This window comes from Lissotriton helveticus, chromosome 1_1, assembly GCF_964261635.1.
Source record: "Lissotriton helveticus chromosome 1_1, aLisHel1.1, whole genome shotgun sequence".
Lineage (NCBI taxonomy): Eukaryota > Metazoa > Chordata > Amphibia > Caudata > Salamandridae > Lissotriton > Lissotriton helveticus.
In genome coordinates this window covers 1304151064-1304173904 of record NC_136057.1, presented here as the reverse complement: position 1 = coordinate 1304173904, position 22841 = coordinate 1304151064, and the positions used below count along the sequence as shown (strand labels likewise).

At 47.9% G+C, this 22841-nt stretch overlaps 1 protein-coding gene across 5 annotated transcripts in view; it reads left to right on the top strand.

The window, feature by feature from the left end:
- Positions 1 to 22841, top strand: part of PRKACA (protein kinase cAMP-activated catalytic subunit alpha) — a 777054-nt gene that overhangs the window by 715048 nt on the left and 39165 nt on the right. For all 5 annotated transcript variants that reach the window (XM_078681383.1, XM_078681393.1, XM_078681402.1 and 2 more), the window contains 2 exons: positions 8869 to 8991; positions 9371 to 9535. In XM_078681383.1, coding sequence (XP_078537509.1) covers positions 8869 to 8991; positions 9371 to 9535 — 288 coding nt within the window. The remainder of the gene's footprint in view (positions 1 to 8868; positions 8992 to 9370; positions 9536 to 22841) is intronic.

Genomic DNA, 22841 nt, shown 5'->3' with positions numbered 1-22841 from the left:
TTGCACAAGAAATGTATTTTTTTATTATTTTTTATTTCTCTTTAATGCACAGAAATGCAATCCACATTTACAGACATATGAATCAAGAATTAGGCATGAAACAATAGATGGAACATCATCCAATAAGACAAATTTGCATACCGTAGGATTGCGAACTGTTCAAATTACACATAGCAGTAGTGCATTTTGCCATTTTCGTTACGTTGAAACCATAATGCCAAAAATCAGACAGCAACTGAAAAATAAGAAGACAATACACCAAAAAAATACCAAATTATATCAGAGTTTGCGAGAACAATAGAGCAAGTCGATCAGCACAGTAACAGTTTCAGGCTGAGAATGACGTATCGAGGGACACAATAACCATACATCGTGTTGCAGGTCAGCGTGCACAGATCGCCAGTGAAGAGGAGCAGGGCCCAACAATGACAAAGCATCAAAAGAAAAAACCGCACGCACACAGGATTCCCACGGAGCACCCAATACACCAAACCGCCACAGTTCATTGCAGAGGGCAGGAGTGATTTACACTTGTAGCAAGGCGAAGGCAACCATGTACCTTGTGTTGAGGCCGTCCTAGCCCACCCCTGTCGGTACAATGGAATTAATAGATTGGGATTGTGGCTCCTGGGTAAGCTTCGCAACATAGTCCCGATATGGCCCCCAAATGTCTGTCTGGCGAGATGCCGTCGGAACCAGTTCTGAATATTCCACGCTATTTACATTGCAGTAGGCCACACTCTTGAGCCACGCGCTAACGGTCGGAGCGCGTCGTGCGCACCAGAGCAGCGCTATCTCTCTCTCTTGGCCAAAAGGAAGCAGATGGACGCCAGTCTACGGAGAGAGCGTGGGAAATTTGCAACATGGCCAAGCAACGCAATTTCGGGGGTGGGATGCAACGTCATGCCCAAAATGTCACCCAGAACCCGGTGAACCTCTAGCCAATATGTATGCAACCGTGGGCACGTCCAGGACAAATGGGAGAAGTCCGCATGCGGGGTGCCGCATTTAGGGCAGCAATGCGGCCTACTAGCGTCAATTTTATGAGCAAGTGCAGGAGTGTGATACATCCTCCTTAGGAACTTAAAATGTATAAGTTTGTGCCTGCTGTTAATGGGTACGTTTCTAGTGATAGCGCAGCACGCCTCCCACTGGTCGTCTGTAATCTGCATGCCCAGGTCACCCTCCCATGCGGCGCGCACCGCTGTGTCCGAGGAAGGAAGTGAGGCCATGCACAGTTTGTAGAGCTTCGATACCACGTGCGCACCAGCCTGGTTCTGTACAATAAATGTAAGTGCGGGGTCATCATCAGGAGGAAGTGGAAATGTGGGGAATTCAGCGCGGAGCATGGAACGCAGTCTAGTCAGAGTAAAAGCGTCCATAAATGTACGATCAGTGAATCGGGCGTCCTCCGTCAGGTAGAAAGCATGTCCGTCCGGAAAAAGATCCCCAATTGTGTGCAATTGGTATTTGGACAGTGTGCGGTGAACCTCCGACTCACCAGTCATGGGAGCCAGTGAGGGTTAGGCAGCGGCAATGCAGAAGAGTACAGTTTTTCCATGCGAAGCAGTCCTCTCATTTTGTCCCAGGCCCAGCATGTAGTGGACATCGGCTGTATGTCCTGTGGGTCCCGGGGAAGCCCTCTGGGAAGGATGGAGTTAAGCGGCACCGGGAGCGCCGAGTCGGCTTCAGGCCTCAGGTAAGGAATTCTAGCATCCGGGTGAAACCAGGAATGCGCATACGAGCACTGTGCCACCAAATAATAGAGAAAAAATCCGGCACTCCAAATCCTCCTCTCTCGTAAGGTAGCGTCAACGTGCGCCATGCCACACAGCGGTTTTTACCGCCCCACACCAAGCGCAACAGTGCGGTACGGAGTTGCGAAAAAAAATCTTGGTGAGAGGGATTGGGATGTTATTGAATAAGTACAAAAACCGAGGGAGGACAACCATTTTGATGATAGCAATCCGGCCAGCCATGGACAATGGGAGACGGAGCCACCGCTCCGTATTATCCTCCAAAAAATCCAGGGCATGTCCGTAATTCAGACGGACAATGGAGAAGGTGTCAAGGTGAACGTGGATTCCCAGGTATTTAACGGAGTCCGCGCACCATTCTAGTGGAAAATAGCAAATCCACTGTTCGGTGGAGGGGGTCAGTGGAAAAATAAGCGATTTGTGCCAATTTATTCTGAGGCCAGAATATTCACCAAAGCGTGTAATCTCCGATATCAATGGCTCCAAGTTGGTACGAGGAGTTCGAACATAGAGGACCGTGTCTTCTGCATAAAGAGAGACGAGGAGTGGGCCAGTGCGGAATTGGAGCCCCCTGTGAAGGTGCTTCTCTTGAAAATGCCGCACCAAGGGGTCCATCGCAAGGATGAACAGGAGCGGAGATAAGGGGCAGCCCTGCCGGGTTCCTCTAGAAAGTGTAAAGCTTTCAGTGAGGGTGCCATTCAAGCGTATCTGAGCAGTGGGCGTTGAGTACAGCAACTCCACTGTAGCCACGAACATAGCGGGCATGCCCATTCTCCTCATGATCGATTAAAAAAAAAAAGGCCACTCCAGGGTGTCGAACGCTTTCTCCGCGTCCAGAAACACCGCTGGTGGCGGGGTCAATTCTATGCATAACAGAAAACAGCGTTCGGAGATTCAAGGAGGTAGACCTGTGCGGGACAAAGCCGGACTGAGCCGGCGCAACAATAGTATCCACAAGCAGCGCCAAGCGGATTGCAAGTACCTTGGCTAATATTTTGTAGCCAAAGTTCAATAGGGACAGGGGCCTGTAGGAACTACATTGTGAGGGGTCACGACCCGGTTTGGGCAGTAGAACAATGACCGCCTCCCGGAGTGTGGGAGGGAGAACGCCCGATTCCAGCGCCTCCGCATAAACCTCAACGAGCCGTGGCACAAGTTCTGCTTTGTATTCCTTATAAAAGTCCGCTGAGAACCCATTAAGACCCGGCGCCGAGGAACTCTTTAACGAGTCAATGACCTCAATTATGAAATCGGGCGTTATGGGTTCGGCCAGAAATTCCTGCATGTTTTTCTCGAGGTACACCATGGCTATTTCATTCAGATACGACCCCGGGTCACAGCGGTCCCCCGACAGTGTGGATGTGTAAAGAAGTTTGTAGTACGATAAAAATGTATTACATATGTCGGGAGTGGAATAATGTCGCGTGCCCTGCGAGTCAAGTATGTCAGTGATGTAAGCTGCCTGGTGTGGTGGACGGAGCAGCCGCGCTAGCATCCTGCCCGGCCGGTCTCCCTCGCCATATTGACGCGCCGTGTAGTGTTTGCCTAAGAACCGTAGCTCTCTGTCTGCAGCGTCCTGGAATTCCAGAAGCAGCTCAAGGCGTTTAGCCTCTCGGGCTGGCGAGGAGTCCCTAAGTATCTCCCCTTCCACTGCAGAGAGATCTGCTTCTATGCGAGTCAACGTGGTGCGAATCTCACGCAGGGCCTCAACATGTTTGGCAATACAAACCCCGCGGATGGTGGCCTTGAAACCCTCCCATAACGCGGCCCAGGAGGAGGTTAATGTCGAAATAGTCATCGATGGCAGTGCGGACCTCCTCTGTAAAGAGTGTCCAACAGGGCCTTACTAGGGAAACGCCACTGTCTTTCGTAACCCCCCAACCTCGGGATTGCTAAAGTCAACACTACAGGAGAGTGATCAGAGAGCGTGCACGGAAGAGTGGAAAGGCCAACCACCCATCCCGCCACGCCCGGGGAGAGCAGCCAATAGTCAATTCTGGTGCTAGTGTTGTGAAAGCCTGAGTGATGAGTGTAATCCGGGGAGAGTGGATGCAGTCTAGCCTCAACATCTATTAAGGAAAAGTGAGAGCAAATGTCCGCCATCACCGAGCGGGCAAGCGACTTGCAATCTGGGGAGGGGGAAGTGCTGTCTCTGCCAGGATTCATCAATAGATTAAAGTCGCCCCCCCATTGCCAACAAATCGATGTCAGAGTGAAGCAACGAAAGCTGCAGGTCTTGAAAAAAGGTCGGGGAATCCACATTGGGCCCATAGACACCCACCAGTGCAAGTTTGTACCCAAACAACACTCCAGTGATTAGCACATATCTGCCCTCCCCGTCAGTCCTGCTACCAGTCAACACAAATGGAACACGTTTGTGCACAAGAATCGCCACACCTCTGGCATATCTGCTATAGCTCGAAAACACTCTGAGTACCCCAACCTCTAGCCAATGAGATGGTGTCTGCCTGCACCAAGTGGGTCTCCTGTAGGAAGAGGATATCCACCTCATGACGCGCCGCATAGTTCAGGGCCTGTTTACGTTTCCACGTGGTGTTCAAGCCATGAACATTCCAAGTCATCATGGTGAGTCTGGAAGGGCCAGACTGCAGACCTATCCTGGCCATAGCATCCCACCAAGGACAGTCAGAAAGAGGCGTGCATCCGACAAGCCAATCACATGAATCACGCAATCACTCACAAACATAAATGACCACAAAAACAACACACAATCCATCCCCCACCCACCACCCAGCCTCCCAACATCCCCGGAGAGGCAGACCCCAAACAAGCACTGAACAACATTGCAAGACGCAAATTGTAAAAACCATAGGGCGAAAGAGTGTCTCTGCAATAAGAAAGATGTTAAACCCCAAAGGAAGATACACAAACAGGCATTCGCCATAGGGGGTAGCAACGCCACGCCATGCGGGCGTCCCAGCAAAGCGACCATTGAATTAATGGCCAGACAACAAAACTAGAAAGATCACAACCATAAGCAACAGAATGAGTAGGGCCCAATGAAGAAGCAGCACCGGAGATCAGCCCTGGCCGGTTTCAGCAAAAAGGTCAGCACTGGACTGCGAGTCATCCTGGGGCGGTGAGCGCGGCATGGAACCAGAAGCAGATGGCGAGCCTTGTTTCTTATAGCCGTGACAAAAGTCTTGTGCTTCTGCTGGAGAGTCAAAAATGCGGAATATGCCGTTCACCTCAACCTTCAGTCGTGCTGGATAGAGCATGCCGTATTTTAAGCCAAGGTTACGGAGGGCGGACTTGACTCCAGCATACTTGCGACGCGCCTCCTGCACCATTAGTGTAAAATCCGGGGAAAAAGAAAACCTGCTGCCCTGCCACTGCACCTCACCCGCCTCCCGTGCAGCGCAAAGTGCGGCGTCACGGTCGCGAAAGTTCATGATCCTGGCTATCGTGGGCCGAGGTGGTTGCCCAGGGCGCGGCTTAGGCCCCAGTGACCTGTGTGCTCGTTCGACAACAAAGCCAGCAGTGAATGTGTCTTTTCCGAATAGCTCAATGAGGAGGTGCTCAACGAAGGTGTCAAACCGGCCCGTAGCAGTTGTCTCCGCCAGGCCAAGGATACGAATGTTATTGCGCCGGCTACGCGCGTCCAAGTCCTCCTTTTTAATGGCCACATCTTTAAGAATTTTCTCGACACGCTCCAGTCGTTTCAGCGCTTTCGCGGCACCATCCTCAACATCGGATATCCTGGACTCCGCCAAGTCGAGACGTCTATCGTGTGCCTGCACTGTGGAGCCCATGTCAGAAAGTTTTTGTTCGAGGCTATCAAAGCGAGTGTCCCGGGCCTTAAAGCCAGCGCGCATTTCACCCATCATGGCGGCGACCATGGACGCAGCGTCCCCCGTGTCCGAAGAGCCCACAGACCCAGAGGACGATCCAGGCGGAGGGTCCGTGGTGAGTAGGGAAGTCTTATGGAAGCTTAGTTTCCTCTGGTTAGGGTCCCTCTTCCCCATCGCTGAAACTGAGCGGGGAATGGAGCCGTAGATGTGTCGCTGGTGGTGCCAAGCAGCGAGGCGAAATTGCGGCAAGGCGAAAATGAAGCCTCAGGTAGACCCACTATCAGGCAGGGCACAGGTAAGTACGCAGTGTCAGAGGACGTCAGGTGAAGGTTAGTATGACCGGCCTCCCTTGTGAGGAGCGATGGTATCCAGTGGGCGCAACGGCCCAAGGCCCGAGTGCAGTGTGAGCCAGACTCTGGTAATGGAGTGCCACTCCACGTGGCCAGCAGTATGGGGAGCGACCCTCTCCTGACGCTCTGTGCAGGAGGAAGGGAGGAAAGCAGGTAACCAGCCGGGTTTGCCTGTGGCGGGACCGCCGGTAGCTGCTGGGAAGCGCCGCCAGGCCCCTCGGCCGCCGCCAACCCCAACCCCCGCCGCCCCCAGTCAAGCGCCGCCGCCCGAAATCCAGCGCGGGCCCGCAAATCGAGGCCCCGGCCCCAGCACGCACCCAGGCCAATAGGCCGCGGTCGCGCCCCAGGAGCCAGGCGCCCCTACCCGGGAGCCCACGGAGGAAGGGCAACGAGCGAGAGGACCCGCGGGGGACACGCAAGGGGGCAAGAGGCCCGGCAGCCGAGTGCCGCGCCGCACTCACCCAGCGCTCCGGCGCAGTAGAGAAGATGGCGCCGAGGTCCGGAGGCCTCGGAACTCCTCCGCCGTGAACACCACGCGTAGGTCGCTCCCAAGGTATCCAAAGTCACCCAAAGGCACAGGGCGACATCAGCAAGCGGATCCGGGAGGTTGTGAGGGACTGGAGCAGCGGATCACATCCCGCTCGTCACCGCCGGGAGCCCGCATGGAGGAGCTTCACGGAAGAGCAGCCATCTGCTCGGCGCCGTGGCCACGCCCCCAAGAAATTTATTTTAATATGTGATGATGTTTATTATGTGTTTTTACCTTTGTTAAAATTTTTATTATATTTGTTTTGCTTTGGTAGCAAATTTTTATTCTCTGTGTATCGTGATTTAATAAAATTAACAATAGAGCTTCAACATAAGTAATTTGCACTTTGTCCAGTTTGACAGAGGTATATTGAACAGTATGGTATGAGTTTCTTTTCATTGTAAGTCTTGAGGATATTTAGTCCTTTTTTGCTCTTAGGGGCCCTTTATTTTTGATTATCACTTTAGCCTTCCAGCTACCCAGTCGGGCAGTCTTTTGCTTTTAGCTACGCCACTTTGTGGTCTTTCTGGTCGTTGCTGGTGCATGTTCCTGTGGTGGCCTTCTTCAGCCGGCTTTAGGTTGCTGCTGTTCGCCCCTGTTCTCCCTTTTGGGACTGGGGTGTGCACTTGGCGTGTTCTGTTCCTGCTTGCTTTTCTCAAAACTCTGCTCAGTTTCTACCTCTTGACCTTGGTTCTTGGCTGTACCTCCTCCAGCCTTCCTTCCGTGAGCTAGTATGGTGGGCTCTGGTTGCATCGCTTCATGTTCTTCTCATCCTTTGGTCGGTGTCCACATTGTGCACCATTAAGCTTAGATTGGTCCTTCTTCCTCTCTCTTTCTTTTGTCTGGTATAGGACTGGTGCCGTTTCTACCTGTCATTCTTCTACGGGTATAGTGTAGCGACATCTTGGCCTTTTTGGGATGTCTTGCATCCCTTTATCTTTTGCTTTCCGTGCTAATTGGGGTGCTGTCTGGCTGTTCTGCCACAGCCTCCCCCATTGTCCGTCACTCTGTTGACGACTCCAGTGCTTGGCGACTTCCTGTTGTGCTTTCACAGACCTACCTCCCATTTGGGGTATGGCTGTGTTATCTATTCTAAGTTAAGGAATCTGCGGCTAGATGTCTCTGTCAGATGTACGAGTTACTTACCTTCGGTAACGATATATCTAGTAGAGACGTTGTCTAGCCGCAGATTCCTTAACGCCCACCCAGCCTCCCCTTTCTGCGAGGACCTTGCCAAGTGGTGTTCTCCACTGGCCTCTTTCAGTTGCCATTGTTTTTTTCTCTCACGGGGACTCACATTGTTGCGCCCCTTTCACAGTTGCCATATACGGTTATCTCGCCTTAAGGGGCTTCTTTCCTGTAAAATGGTGCCTTTTGATTCACCTTCACTAGGAGATCCATTTCCTCTCCTGTTGCCTTCCCCTCCTTCTGCCTTCTCTATTGACTCGGGGTTCTGGTCTGCTCTATAGTAGTCTTCCTTGGGGCTCTGTTGTGTTCTGTTTCGCACCTCCATTACTAAAGGGGAAGTGCCAGTCTTTTCATACATTCCTGTAGTGGACTGTTGTTCTTTTTGTGCTCCGTTCTTGCTAGGCGGCACGGTTCTGCATGGTAATGGCAGTCTATTCTGTCTGTTGAGATATTCTTCCCTTGTTGCGCTTGGGTACTGGTCTTCGCTCCCTTGCGGGTCTCTTTCCCACAGCTTTTTCACTTATTTGTAGGCAGTGTCTATTTTTGCGATGGTGTCTTGCATCATCCCCTTTTTTCTTTATTCACGGATTTTTCCTCCCTCGCACACTATTCCCATACTTTCACAGTTTTCGTTGGTGGCTCTGCGTTGTGCTGCGGAAAAGTTTCCCTGGAGAAAACTGACGTCAGCGCGCCGGGAGGGAATTATATGACCTCGCTGAGTTCATGTACGTGGACGACTTCAGGGCGGGGTCGTGTGGCGTCTTCCCCCGGCGCGCAGAGGTGCTGCTGCAAAGGATTTTCTGGATCCAGTCTGACGCCTGGGGATATTTTAAGTTAAGGAATCTGCGCCTCTACCAGATGCATTGTTACCGAAGGTAAGTAACTCGTACTTCAAGCCAATGAAATCCTCAACCTCCTGCCCACCCACATACTACAGATACCACATCCTCAATGAGCTGGTACCATTATAGAATAATTAAGATCCACGCACAGTACTTCTGAATCCCAATTTACCGAATACATAGAAATCACAATCATCAGCCTGCCGTAGAATACAGGAATATTCATCCTCATTTCTTTTGCTTTCTCAGAATCTGCCCGCCTCCCTGGTAGCTCAGATTCTCTTCCAAGATGCTGGCATATGTGAATCTTCACCACCTCTTTCCCTGATGTCTTCTTATACCCTACTAGTGTGATCTTTATCCCTAATTTAAAGCTGTTTACTATTGCAGGGTTATAACAAAGCAGTGGACTGGTGGGCCCTAGGAGTGCTGGTATACGAGATGGCTGCTGGCTACCCCCCTTTCTTTGCTGATCAACCTATTCAGATCTATGAGAAGATTGTGTCTGGAAAGGTGAGGCTATATATAATGCTAGTTCTGCAGGTGGGCTTCACTGTGACAAACTATAGAAGAATATTTCCTGTAGTCTGGAGCCAGAAAGTGTCTAAGTCATTGTCATATAAGTCTCTTTCTGTCCCTCTTTTTTCCTTCTCCATTGCCGTCTATCTCCCTCTTAATCTTTGAATCTCACACGTACACACTTCATAAGCAACCCTTGTCAGACTGTTAAAGCCTACCAAAAAACATAATGTGTTAACACTCCTTTCCCAAGAATCTCCCTCCTAAGGTGTGCTTTATGATTATTAGGAGTATCTTTTCATGCTATGCTGCATTCTCGAGGGTTGCTAATGTACCTGTTTGGTGATCAAGGTTTCATTTATTTTGCCCTCAGGTTCGGTTTCCATCCCACTTCAGCTCTGACTTGAAGGATCTTCTGCGCAATCTGCTGCAAGTTGACCTAACCAAACGCTTTGGTAACCTCAAGAATGGGGTCACTGACATCAAGAACCACAAGTGGTTTGCCACTACTGACTGGATCGCCATCTATCAGAGGAAGGTATGCTGCAACAGGCATTGTTGGAAGTCTGGAAAGGTTTATTTGCAGCAGGAACGTGCCTCACCAAGTCAGCAAAGACGCCTTCTTTCTGACAGAGGATCCATTTATCTATGTTATGTATTTCGTTGGTTAATTAATGTGTAGACCTAAGCTACGTTGGCAAACATTGTTTCTGTCATAGATTCAACGGCTTGGATTATTTCTTCATTGGATTGCAAACCCCCGCTTTGAATGTTATTTTAGCAGCATTGGAATCCATGTTGTATATTTGTTTATTTTGCTTTTTAACCAGTGAGAGGCTAAGGCTTCGAGATTTGCTCCACCTGCAGTCCAACATAGCTCAAGATTTCCTACCATACATCAGTCAAAAGGAAATCCTCTCTGACCTGTCTTTTTAAAAACCTTGTACTGCAGAAACTTCTTTGGATGGGTTCTTCCTCTACCGTCTATTGTACTGTTGCAGTTCCGACAAGGACCTTTTTAATAACCACTTCCTCTCTCCTTTATTTATATATTTGGTTTTTTATATTACCACTTCTGTTTGCGGAGATCTGAGGAAGATATGGTGCTCTTCAAGGTCAGTCAGGTTGGTAAAATACTGTTCTTTGTTCGCATATGCAGAGCAGAACACAAAACAATGAGAAGGAAGCACTTCGATGTTGAACATTCTGAGACCAAAACATGGAAGTCTTGGAGCTGTTCCAAGCCTCTTCTTTGGAAATTCGGTCTACCACTACCCTATACCACATTGCCATTAACAGCAAAACAAATGGAGCCCTAATCAAAATAAAGAAAGAAGCTTTGCCGCCTACTTTGTGCCAGGCTATCTAAGCCCATTTTGTCAACAACTGGATTGCCAACTATTTTTAATAGTTCTATCATCTGTGATGTCTCTGTCATTAATTAATCCAGCCATGAAGATCTTGCATGTTGTCAGGTTTAGGATCATTAATAGTTTTAAAATAGCATTGATCATTGATAAAATGGTCATGGGCCTGCTAACGGTGTTTGATTAGTTGCACATCCATTTCATTTGAAGCAACGGAAACCTGAGCCAATGAGGTAGATGTGCTGAGCTCTTTACTCCCCCCCCCCCCACCCCAAGCGCTACCATAGCTTAGATTTCTACCACGTATTGCATGAGGAATGTCAGAAAAGTGCTCTGCTCTGTCTTGCTACTTTTGCTCCTTTTAAAGAATTTCAACCTTTGCTCTAAATTTCTTGCTATTCTGCCAACTGTAGCTTTGGCATCATTGTACAGTGAGCTGTTTCTGTGGTTTACTTTTTTTTTCCAGCCCTGAGGAGGGGTTCAATCTGTCACAAAGGCACAGATGGAAAAGAAAGCTCTCTTTAAGACCAGATCCTTTGGCAGCAGTGAAATATCTGTAATGAAGACCCACACCTCAAATGCCTATTTTGCTTGTACCCAAATGTAAAACCTGCCTCTTGCTGTGGCATTTGCCAGGCTTATCCTACATTGATCCTCAAGATCAAGAAAGGAGACTGCCCTTGTACCTCCTATAGAGAACAACAATCATCTCTAACTGGAATGCCCCCTCTTCAGTTAATGATTCTGTTCACATGGCTCCTCTGGGCACATCGGGGAAAAAATGTCCCAGTATCTCAGAAGGAAAAGAAAATCTAAGATTCCTTTGACAAGGCATGGAAGAATGCTTCAGAGTACCCCTCACCCAAGATAGAAATGTCAGGCTACTTAGAAGCTTTAGCAATGATCTTGAACCAGTCTCAAAGAGAGGTCCTCATTGATATGAAAGAAACACCATTGACGACCACTGCACCCTCACTGATGACATTCTCATTGACAAGCACCTCGGTGGAAAATACACTAGATTCACTATTGGTGGCTGCCCTTAGTTGATAACGAAGGAGACACCTTTGACAACAAGTGGCCCTTTGATGATGACCAAAGGTTAGGTAGTTGCAGTCCCACAAGGCTCTCAACGATTGGCAGTTGTGTTCCTCATATGGGCCGACTTGACAGCTGGTGTAGCCCCCAACTGGGACTTCAGCTCTTTGGTAGCTGTTGCCCTGCATTGGCCTTCAGCACATCTGCAGATGCAGCCTGAATGGGCATCTAGTAATCACTCCACTGCAGCCCAGACCAGGTCTTCAGTATTGTCGCTATTCCAGGGTTGCCTTTCCTGTCAGTAGCTGAAGGGGGAATCTGGGGCCAGTGGGAAATGGGGGGTGTTGGTGGAAGGAACAGGGCAAGTGCATGGAAGCAAAACTTTAAATGGGTGCACTGGTTGACCTTTACTCCAGTAACCCAGTTAAAAAGGTATGGTAACAATGTTGCTCCTAATAAAGTGTGCTGCCACCTCTGCTCTTTGTACTATACCTATGACAGGGGCAGTAGTTCTGTGTCACAAGTGAGTGCACACTTCTCTTCCAGGGGATACTCATTAAAGTCATAAGCACTGAAAAATCTCCACCCATGAGCGGGAACCCGGAACATATAATAATATATATATATATATATATATATATATATATATATATATATATATATATGTGTGTGTAAATACATACAATAGTAGTACATAGTACTAAACAAATTATACACATATATATGTATAACCAATAAAAATGTAGCCCAACATAAACCATAGGCTAATAAAGCCATAATTACATGTTTTCTGCAGAATGAAAATAAATCATATAAATAATGCAATAAAAAGGCATGAGCCTCAAAAGCATTCCATAATCAGCAGAAAACCTTTATTTTCATCAAAGAATTTGTATTAAAAGGCAATTAGCCTAAGAAGGCTGCATACAGAAAAACTATCCCTGTATAGAAAATCAGACTGACATCTCGCCTTTAAGGCATCAGAGAATCTGAACACTTTGCCTTTAAGGCCTCCAGGGGAACTCTGTTCCCATCATGCACCACAGGTGACAGTTAGGTCAGTTCTTTTTTCCGGCTTGTTCTGTGAGGAACCTGGAACTTGAGCTCGGCTGAATTTGACTGTTTTCAGTCAGAATTTGGTGTTTTCCTGTCTTTTTTGACAGAATTGGCTTTTGGTGGTGTTTTTCTACCTTTTCTGACTAAATCTTTAGAAAAATTTTAGTCAGTTATGCCACCTTTATTCTACAAGTGTCCTTCCTGTGGGAAGATGATGTCCAAAACAGATCCTCATTCTGTTTGTGTGGTTTGTCTTCCTTCCACACATGATGTGGAAAAATGTTACCATTGCCTCAAGCTTTCTAGCAGAACTTTGAAAGAGAGAGAAAAAGTTTGGCTTTTGGGGCTTATGGAGAGAGAAGGACGTCGTGAAAAGGGGGCAAGGAGTGTTTTGTCATCTGGAAGGTCCCCTTCTCACCCAAAACGTCGAAGATCTGCTTCTCCTGAAGGTAAAAGCAAGAAAAAAAGACATCAGGAAGCGTCGACGTCGAAGACAGTAAGTGCGGCGTCGAAATCAAGATCACCGTCGACGTCGAGACCGCAGAAAACTGCATCGACGTCGAAGACATAGCCGGTGAGGCATAAGTCGGCGTCGAAGGGGAGATCGACGTCGAGACATCTGGTGTCGATTGCTGTGAGGACGACGTCGAGCGCAACGCGTTCGACGTCGATAGAGAGAATGCGATCGGCGTCGAGAGGAAGAGTTCGATCGGCGTCGATAGAGAAGTTTAGATCGACGCCGAGAGACAAAGGTATGACGTCGAGACCTGAAAAGAGAAGGCGATCCAGATCGCCGTCGAGACATGCCTCGGGCTCGAGAAAGTCCAGTCGGCGTCGAGAAAATGTCCGACGTCGAGGAAGTAGACGTCGAGATCGCCGCTGCGTGTCTCACGGTCGACGTCGAGACATTCTAGATCAGCCTCTCGGACCTCTCATAGGTCTTTGTCGAGGTCTGAATCAGCGTCGAGGGTGTTGGATGACCCTCCAAGGTCTGTTTCACACGACCTGCAGTCAAGAGCATCGGTGAACAGATCTCCTGTGGTCGGAGCTTCTCCACACCAAGATTCTTCAGTGGTGGCTCATTCTGACTCGATGTCAAGGAAGTCAGCGTCAGGAGAAAGACAGGTGGTCCCCAGAGAGGTGCAGGCTCCAGCTTCTGGGTCTCCACATTCAGTTGGGAGTGCTTCCTCATCTGCTTCTTCTTCTTCGTTGGGAATGCAGATTGTGCAGGTTTCCCCGGAGGGCTCTCCGGTGCGTTAAACACCACCTGCAGGTATGTCTCCAAGATGGCTAGAAAGCATCCGTCATTGGAAGATGCAGCCAAGACCTAATCAAGGACCACTGACTATGGGGGCTTCGAGACCAGCGGCTGGTGGTTCTCCGAGGAGATCCAGATCTCCAGTGCGAAGGCGTTCACGCTCTAGGGAACGCAGTAGGCATCGGTCTACTACTCCTGAGAGAAGACATAGATCTCCTGCTTCTTCATCTTCAACAAGGTCTTCTTACAGAGACTATTCGCCCACGATTTCATCAACACCACCCTCCAGGGTTTCGCCTGTAGATGATTTGGGAACCTTCAATGAGGTTTTGTGTCGTGGGGCGAGTAAATTCAATATTACTATGACAGTGCCTCAGGTGAAATCTTCTGTCATTTTTGAGACTCTACATCAAAAGTCCACTGCTAGGCCTCTTCTTCCATTGGTGCCTGGTTTGTTGGAACCGGCAATGAAGACTTTTTTGACGCCAGCAACTGTAGGATCAGGTCCTTCAAGGATTGCGAAAAAGTATAAGGCACCTGATCAAGACCCCATGTTCCTGCGCACAGATTCGCCACCAGATTCTCTCATAGTGGCTGCAGCCAGGAAGGCCCATTCGGCTACATCCGTCTCGTCTGCACCACCTGAGAAAGACAGTAAAAATATGGATTCCTTGGGCCGAAGGATGTGTAATACAGCTGATTCGGTTAAGAGAGTGGCTAGTGCTGCGGCTTTGCTGGGTCGCTATGATCGCCTCTTAAGGGACTCTATGGCGAGGTTTGCAGACAAACTTCCAAAGGAAGATCAGAAAGATTTCCTGGAGATTGTGGAAGAAGGTGGTTTGGTTGCAAACCAAAGTTTAAGTGCGGCTGCGGATTCAGCTGATCTGGCAGCTCACGCTTATGCCCACGGCATATGCTCCAGAAGATCGGCTTGGCTGCGTCTCATGGGTCTAAAGCCGGATGCCCAAAGAAAGATAGTTAACCTACCTTTCAACGGATCGACATTATTTGGATCTTATGCTGATGATGAGATGACCAAGATGAAATCGGAGCTGGTCACTCTGAAGGCAGTGGGCCTGGAGAAGAAGAGACTTCCGCCGGCGTAATTTTTGTCCTTATGACAAAAGGTCGTTCCAGCAACGTGGGCAATCGTCGAACTGGTCGTCGCAAAATCAAGGCCAGAACCAACAGAGGTCTCAATTTCAACAGCGCAGACCTGGGCGAGGCAGAGGAGGAAATAGACAACAGTCTTCCGCTGCAAAACAGCCTCAGAAGCAATGAAAAGAGACTTCCTCCGCAGCTGTTGTCCACTCCGGTAGGAGGAAGCATTGCTTTATACTTGGACGAGTGGAGAAGATTAACAAAGGACAGGTGGGTTGTCGGCATTATCCAAAATGGCTACCTCCTAAAGTTCAAAAAACCTCCTCCCATTATCAGTCCGAAGGTGCTTTTTCATCACAATCTAAAGCTGTTGAAAAAAGAAGCAAACATCCTTCTGTGCAAGAAAGCAATAGAGAAAGTCCCTCATCCACAGCGAAACCAAGGTCTGTACTCCCGTTTTTTCCTGGTGAAAAAGAAAGGTCCCAAGGCAGAATTCAGGCCCATACTGGATCTGAGACTGTTGAACAGGTTCATTCGAAAAGAAAAGTTTCGAATGTTAGCGCTCCATCAAATATTCCCTCAGTTACATCAAGGGGACTAGATGTGTTCCATTGACCTGAAGGATGCATATTTTCATGTTCCAATCTCCAAAAGGCATCGCAGATTTCTCAGGTTTCAAGTGTCTGTTCATCACTACCAGTATGCAGTACTTCCATTCGGGCTGAAGTCCGCTCTCCGAACGTTTTCCAAGTGTATGGCGGTGGTTGCTGCCTTCCTTCGAAAGCAGAGAATTTTCATTTATCCTTACTTGGACGACTGGCTCCTGAAGAGTTCGTCCCCGTCTCTGTTGGAAGATCTGTCCATATATCTTCATCTCATGCACAGGTTGGGTCTCCAGGTCAACTTCAAAAAATCAATTATGAATCCTACTCAGCGGATCCATTACCTGGGTGCTCTTCTGGACACAGAAAGAGAAAACGTGTGTCCTTCGGAGGAGAGGTGGTTATCAATCAGGTCGAAGTGTCAACTGCTTCGTCAATCCACTTATCCGACAGTTCGTCAAGTATCTTCTCTTCTGGGATCCATGGCATCGTGCATCTTCATAGTTCCAAACGAAGGTTGCACATGCGTCCTCTACAACAATGTCTAGAAGACCAGTGGAGTCAGAGGCCGGGATGTTGGGAGGATCGAGTTCTTCTTCATCAGTCCGCTAAGGATTCCATCAGGTGGTGGATGAAGAGATCACCCTTGATGAGAGGTGTTCCGTTTCATCAAGACCCTCCGGTGCAGACTCTGATCACGGATGCTTCACTCCAGGGTTGGGGTGCTCATATGGGCCCTCTGCAAGTACACGGGCTATGGTCCGACTCAGAGAAGGGCTATCACATCAACCTGCTGGAGCTGCGGGCTGTTCATCTAACCCTCAAGTCCCTGTTTCCCTCATTCCAGTCTCGGTCCCTCCTGGTCCAAACAGACAATACAACGACAATGTATTATTTAAACAAGCAGGGGGGTACTCGGTCCAGGACTCTGTCCATAGAAGCCCAGACCATCTGGAATTGGTTACTGGCGAGAGACTTGTTGATAACAGCTGTACATCTGCCGGGAGTTCTCAATTCTCAAGCGGATTTTCTAAGCAGAGACTTCGTCGAGGCTCATGATTGGGTCCTCAACGAGGAAGTCACAAACAATATTTTTCAGGCATGGGGAACACCAGATATCAATCTATTCGCAGACGCGGGAAACTCAAAATGCCCCGTCTTCGCGTCCAGGTTTCCCCAGAGCGGGTCTCGGGGGAATGCCCTTTTGATAGACTGGTGTCAGAACGTACTGTACGCTTTTCCACCGACCCCGTTGATACCAACAGTAATCAACAGGATTTACAGAACCAACTCCAGGATGATTTTGATTGCCCCAGAGTGGCCACGCCAATGGTGGTTTCCAGATCTCCTTCAGTTGTCGGAAGTACCACACAGAAGATTGCCGTGTCGCCCGGATCTTCTGTCCAAACAGAAGGGGAGAGTGTTCCACCCCAATCTGTCCTCCCTGCGCCTGGCAGCATGGCTCCTGCAGTCATCCAGTATGGACATTTGCAGCTGAATCCTGACTCTATGCACATCCTTAAGGAGGCTAAACGGCCTTCTACAAGGCAATCCTATGGATTTAAGTGGAAACGATTTTACCTGTGGTGTGAAAGTAATGGGTTTGATCCTATCCATGGTCAGGAACAGGTGATTTTGCCCTACCTCTTACATTTAGCAAGATCTGGTCTTCGATTTAATTCTATTAAAGTCCATCTTGCTGCGACCACGGCCTACAGAAAATCACCTACTCAGGTCTCCTTTTTTAGGATGCCTGTAGTAAAGGATTTTCTGGAAGGTTTGAGAAAGGTGTATCCGCCAGTCAGGCCTCCTTCTCCACCGTGGGAGCTTAATGTGGTGTTAACTAAGTTAATGGGTGCTCCTTTTGAGTCGATACATAAATCTTCCTTGCAGCACTTAACTTGGAAAGTAGCATTCCTGGTGGCTATTACTTTGGCTCGTAGAGTGAGCGAGATTCAAGCTCTGTGTTGCAAAGAACCGTTTACTGTGTTCCATTCCAATAGAGTGGTACTCAGGACGCATCCTACTTTTCTGCCCAAGGTAGTGTCAGATTTTCATATTAATCAAGTCATAACCTTGCCTACCTTTTTTCCAGACCCTACTAGTCCTGCTCGAAGGGCTCTTCATTCCTTAGATCTGAAGAGAGTCCTTAAGTTTTATTTAGATAGAACAAAGACTTTGAGACATTCAGACCGTTTGTTCATTAACTATGGTCCTGTTAATACAGGCTCTGCAGCTTCTAAGAGGTCCATTGCTAGATGGATTGTTTCTTGTATTCTTCTAACTTATCAGTTGTCAGGAAGACCAAAAGCACATTCTACAAGAGAAAAGCTTCTACCATAGCTCTCCTCAGAAATGTTTCTATGGCAGAAATTTGTAAGGCAGCTACTTGGTGTTCAGTGCATACTTTTACTCGCCATTATTGCCTTGACTCAGACACACAGGCAGATGCTCAGGTTGGGCAAGCATCTCTTAGAAATTTATTTGCTAATGCTACCTGAGAACTGTGTGTTTTCAGTTGTTGTTGTTATTTTTTCTGTTCGCCCGCGTTTTGTGGGTATGAGCTTGCTACTCTATTCGGTGCTTATGACTATTAATGAGTATCCCCTGGAAGAGAAGGATTAGTTACTTACCTGTAATCCTAGTTCTCTTCCAGGGGTATACTCATTAAAGTCATAAGCACCCTCCCGCCTCCCCGGGCGAGCAGTAGCTTTATGATGGTACTATTGTGTTTCTAGATGCAGATTCCTGCTAAGTTTACTGTACCGTACAAAAGAACTGACCTAACTGTCACCTGTGGTGCATGATGGGAACAGAGTTCCCCTGGAGGCCTTAAAGGCAAAGTGTTCAGATTCTCTGATGCCTTAAAGGCGAGGTGTCAGTCTGATTTTCTATACAGGGATAGTTTTTCTGTATGCAGCCTTCTTAGGCTAATTGCCTTTTATTACAAATTCTTTGATGAAAATAAAGGTTTTCTGCTGATTATGGAATGCTTTTGAGGCTCATGCCTTTCTATTGCATTATTTATATGATTTATTTTCATACTGCAGAAAATAAGTAATTATGGCTTTATTAGCCCATGGTCTATGTTGGGCTGCATTTTTATTGGTTATATATATATATGTGTATAATTTGTTTAGTACTATGTACTACTATTATATGTATTTACACATATATATATATATATATATATATATATATATATATATAAATATATATATAAATATATATATATATAAATATATGTTCCGGGTTCCCGCTCATGGGCGGAGATTATTCAGTGCTTATGACTTTAATGAGTATACCCCTGGAAGAGAACTAGGATTACAGGTAAGTAACTAATCCTTCGTGCGCCCCACTGGTCACAGGACAAGTCAGGAACTTTTCGTACCGGTGGACATACCTAGACCTCTTCAAACACACTTAGATTAGTGTGATGCCAGGACCAAACTTTAAAAGGTAGGATACCAGTTGTGCCTGGCACTTGGTTGCTTGATAATTTTACCTTTTATACTCTGGCCAAAATCTGTTTTAGATGGTTAAGGTGGTATTTCCATGAATTTGTTAAACATCGCAATATCAGCTAAGTAGGCCTTTCTTAACTCTTCTGGTTCTGAGACAACATAGTTGAACGGTTGCTAGAAAGTAGTAGGAGCATTCTTCAGCCCAAAGGGTATTACATTAAACTGGTATAATCCCTTTAGCATAGAGCATGCAGTCTTTTTCTTAAAGCATTTTGCCCGTGCCCACTGTTTAAGTGAAAGGTGCTTGGATATGTTTCAACACCCAACTGGTCCACAAGCTCATCAGCTCTTGTGATAAGGTATGCATCTGCCTTAGGGACTTTGTTGAGGGCCCTGTAATTCAAAGAAAAGAACGAGTCTGTAGAACCTTGCTTAGACACTAACACTGCTGAGCCAGTCTAAGGACTACAGGAAAGCTCAGTCATTCCCAAGTCCAACTTATTGGCCACCTCTAGCTTGATGCGTTCTTGGACAAAGTCAGGCATCCGATAGGATACCTGGTGGCGTGATCGGTCACAACCAAGATGAACTTGTTTCTTTAAGCTGGGGTCAAGGTGGTCATATAGACCACCAATTTCAATTTTCACCTCAAACGAAATACTCACAGCTCAAGATGGCACCAGTGCCTTAGTCTTAACTCTTGGCCTAACTCTTAATTTGTAAGTGGGAAAGGTTCTACAACAGCTCTTTGTCTCTGTGCAGTCCTAGCTAGTACAACAATGGTCCACCCAAGAGTCCTTCTAAAGACAGTACGTGGGCCAGTAACAGCAGGAAATTCCTGTGCATCAATGGAAACACTACCTTCTTGCTAGCTCCTGGCACAGGATTCACAGGCTCATTATAAAGCAGTCTGTCATCCCAGCCACATAGTGTCTTCTTACCATCCCCTTGTTGACCTGTTCCTGAGCTTTATCCTGAAGGGCCTCAAGGAAATTGCACACAATTTGTGTCTGCAGAATTCCTCTTGGGGAGGTCCTCCATCAGCTAACAAACCCGGCGGCCCTGGCAGTGGCCAAGATCAATCACGTGGGCCTCTTTGGTTTCTTATTCTCCTCTCCCTCAGGGGCAGTGGATGCGATTGTCTATGTCTCCTCGGTCTGCCCTAATCAGCTTATTACCTTTCTATGGTCTAGGCAAAACAGAGCTGGTCCAAGTCTCTTCGTGTCTGTTGTGCATCCTGTGCTCTGGTGAACATAGCAGACATATTCCAAGCCATGTAGTTATCGCGAACTACCATCAAATCATTGTCCAATACGCATTCTGCACCTTGCTTCTCTCATCCCTACATTGACCATAACTCACTTGCCGTTGGTTTTGTGTTTGCTTTTTTAATCTTATGTCAGGCAATGGGGTACTCCTTGTTGCCGCCACCACCCCGTCCCCCACCTCCCCATCCCACCCCGGCTATGAAACGTGCCACTGCTATGTCTCTCAGGGCAGGAACCTTCCTCCAATTGATACTAGCTTCCAACACTAAACCCATGGTATTTGGATGGACATGCTTAAGATTTGTTCCCCTTCTCCAATGTTCATTGCTACCAGGTTGAGTGCAACAGGACCCTTTCATGTCCCTTCAACCATGCTCACCACTCTTACTATCATGGTTGCAGCAAGTTCATGGGCTTTAACTCAAGAGTCTCTAGTAGGACTCCTGCTTATGATATTTAGACACTTTAGACTTAAGAAGAACGTTACCATCCTTACTTGTCCTGGGTTTTTGATTTGAAACCGAATTCCATTTCTGCCTGTGTCCTCCATTGGTGTGCTTGGTAATTGGGAATTGCTCTGGTTCTTACCCCCTTTGGCTTGGAACCAGTATGTTGAGTATTCATCTGTTCCTGTGTCCCTCTGACTTAGAGCCATTTGTTAACCTTTTTAACCAACCACTTGTAAGATAATACTGAAAGTTTCTCTGGATCCTTCTCTGTCAAGTTGGACAGGTATTGCGTAAGTGAGTGGGATAGAGCTCACTTCATTGTGTCACTGTGTTAAGTGCATACACATCCTGGTACTCCTTCCCTCTCACCCTCACCCATCCAAGGAAATAAGTTTCTGCGTGGATGATGCTGGTACCCTTGCAATTAGAGGGAAGTTGAGGGGGTGTTGGGTGCTGGGGATGGTGGTTGGTCGGAGTAACTGTCTTGGCGAACTTCTTTGTGATAAGGTGCTGAGAGAACCTGACACCACAGTATGCCCTCCCTGAGTTCCAGCTATGGTACCTCACCCTGAATCCATCAGTTTCCCCCCTACTGTCCAGTTTCTCTAGGACCTCGCTGTTTTTGTTCCTCAGAGACCTTCACCCACTATCCATAGACCAATCCCTCAGCTGATCTAAGCATAGGGTGTAAAGATCATGTTCTAGGCATATGAGCTGCAGAATTCATACTGTTACATTGATCGCCATCTGATGTTGGGCTCGGATGCTTGCATCTTGTTGTTGTCTTGGAAGAAATCTTTTGTAGTCACGAGATAGGGGACTCCTCCCTTGGACGATAGAGCGCATCGTCAGATTGGGTTTTTTTGCCATTGGGTTCGAATGTAACTTCAGCGGTTCGGTACCGTGTTTTCCTAACCTTTTCCAACCCTGTTTTCGTTTGCGTGCCTTTCGACGCGCTAACTCTGTTCAATTCCGGTCGTCGACGCGGGCCGCTCGGCCTATCGACGCCATCTTGGCCTACTGCTAATGGAAAGGACTCCATTAAAAATATGCCCCCAGTGTGGAGCTAAATTCCCACACAGCGACCAATGCAAGGTCTGCAGCCTTTGTCTCTCGCCTGAACACGAAGAAAAGGATTGCCAAGCCTGCGCCTCCTTCCGGTCCAAGAAAACGATCTGTGATCGCCGGGGTCGACGAAACGTTATGGCGCAACAGGCTGCACCGGTGCCCGAAGACATCTTCGATGAATGCCCCGATGTGCCAGAGGCAGAGGATTCAGAGGAGCTCGACATCATATCCGAAGCAGATGACTCTGACTCCAATGACCACATCACTCCAGGTCAACGAGTGAGTACAACTGCCCTGCCACAATTCCACCGGACAAAACAAACGCTTCGGTCAAGATTTCGCCTGTAGGCCTTGGTTGCAACCGAAAGAAACCTTCGGCCTGCCTCCGGGCCCGGCTCCGAATACAAAACAAAATTCTTCCGGCAGCTCGGGACCGAGCAAGCCGCACGTCGGCGCCCCAAAAGCACCGTCAATGCCGAAAGCGGGTACAAATCCTACTCCTGCTGTCCCCAAAAAGGCCATGTTACCGAGCACTCTGGCACCGAAAGAACAGAAGGCCTCAGAACCGAAGAAAGATCGACAACCTTCGAATCCGAAAACAATTCGGACTCCACACCGAAGCCGAAGGTCTCCAAAACCCCTTCTAAGGCTCCCGATCCGAAATCAAAACCACTTTCGGAACTGAAAAGGTCCGCGCCGAATGGAGATGCTGAAGAGGAAGAACTGTTTCTCCCGGATCCTATCGATCCGAAACAAAAAACATTGCATGTGGACCCTAAAACAGGCCATATTGTCAATATCCCGCGGAACAAGAGGAAATTGGATACCCCACACATCGCTAAGGTGCCTGTGAAGAAAAAAAGACTGTGCAACTTCACTATTAAGACCCACTGCTCCTGTTCTTCCTACTAAACCTCCTTCTCCTCCAAAGTTTCCCATACCTCCTTCATACTCACCACCACCACAGGAAGATGATGACCTAGGGGATGGGAATAATGACCCTTACAATAATCCTGATGATGACACTGACATACCACAGGACACATGGGACGACTACAATGACCCTGTAGATCTTTCTGACCTCCCTGATACCGATACTTATCCAGTATTATGGGTGTCTTTCATAGATTCACATGCCTGAATCATTCCCCGTCGTCGAGATGGGAGCCCCGG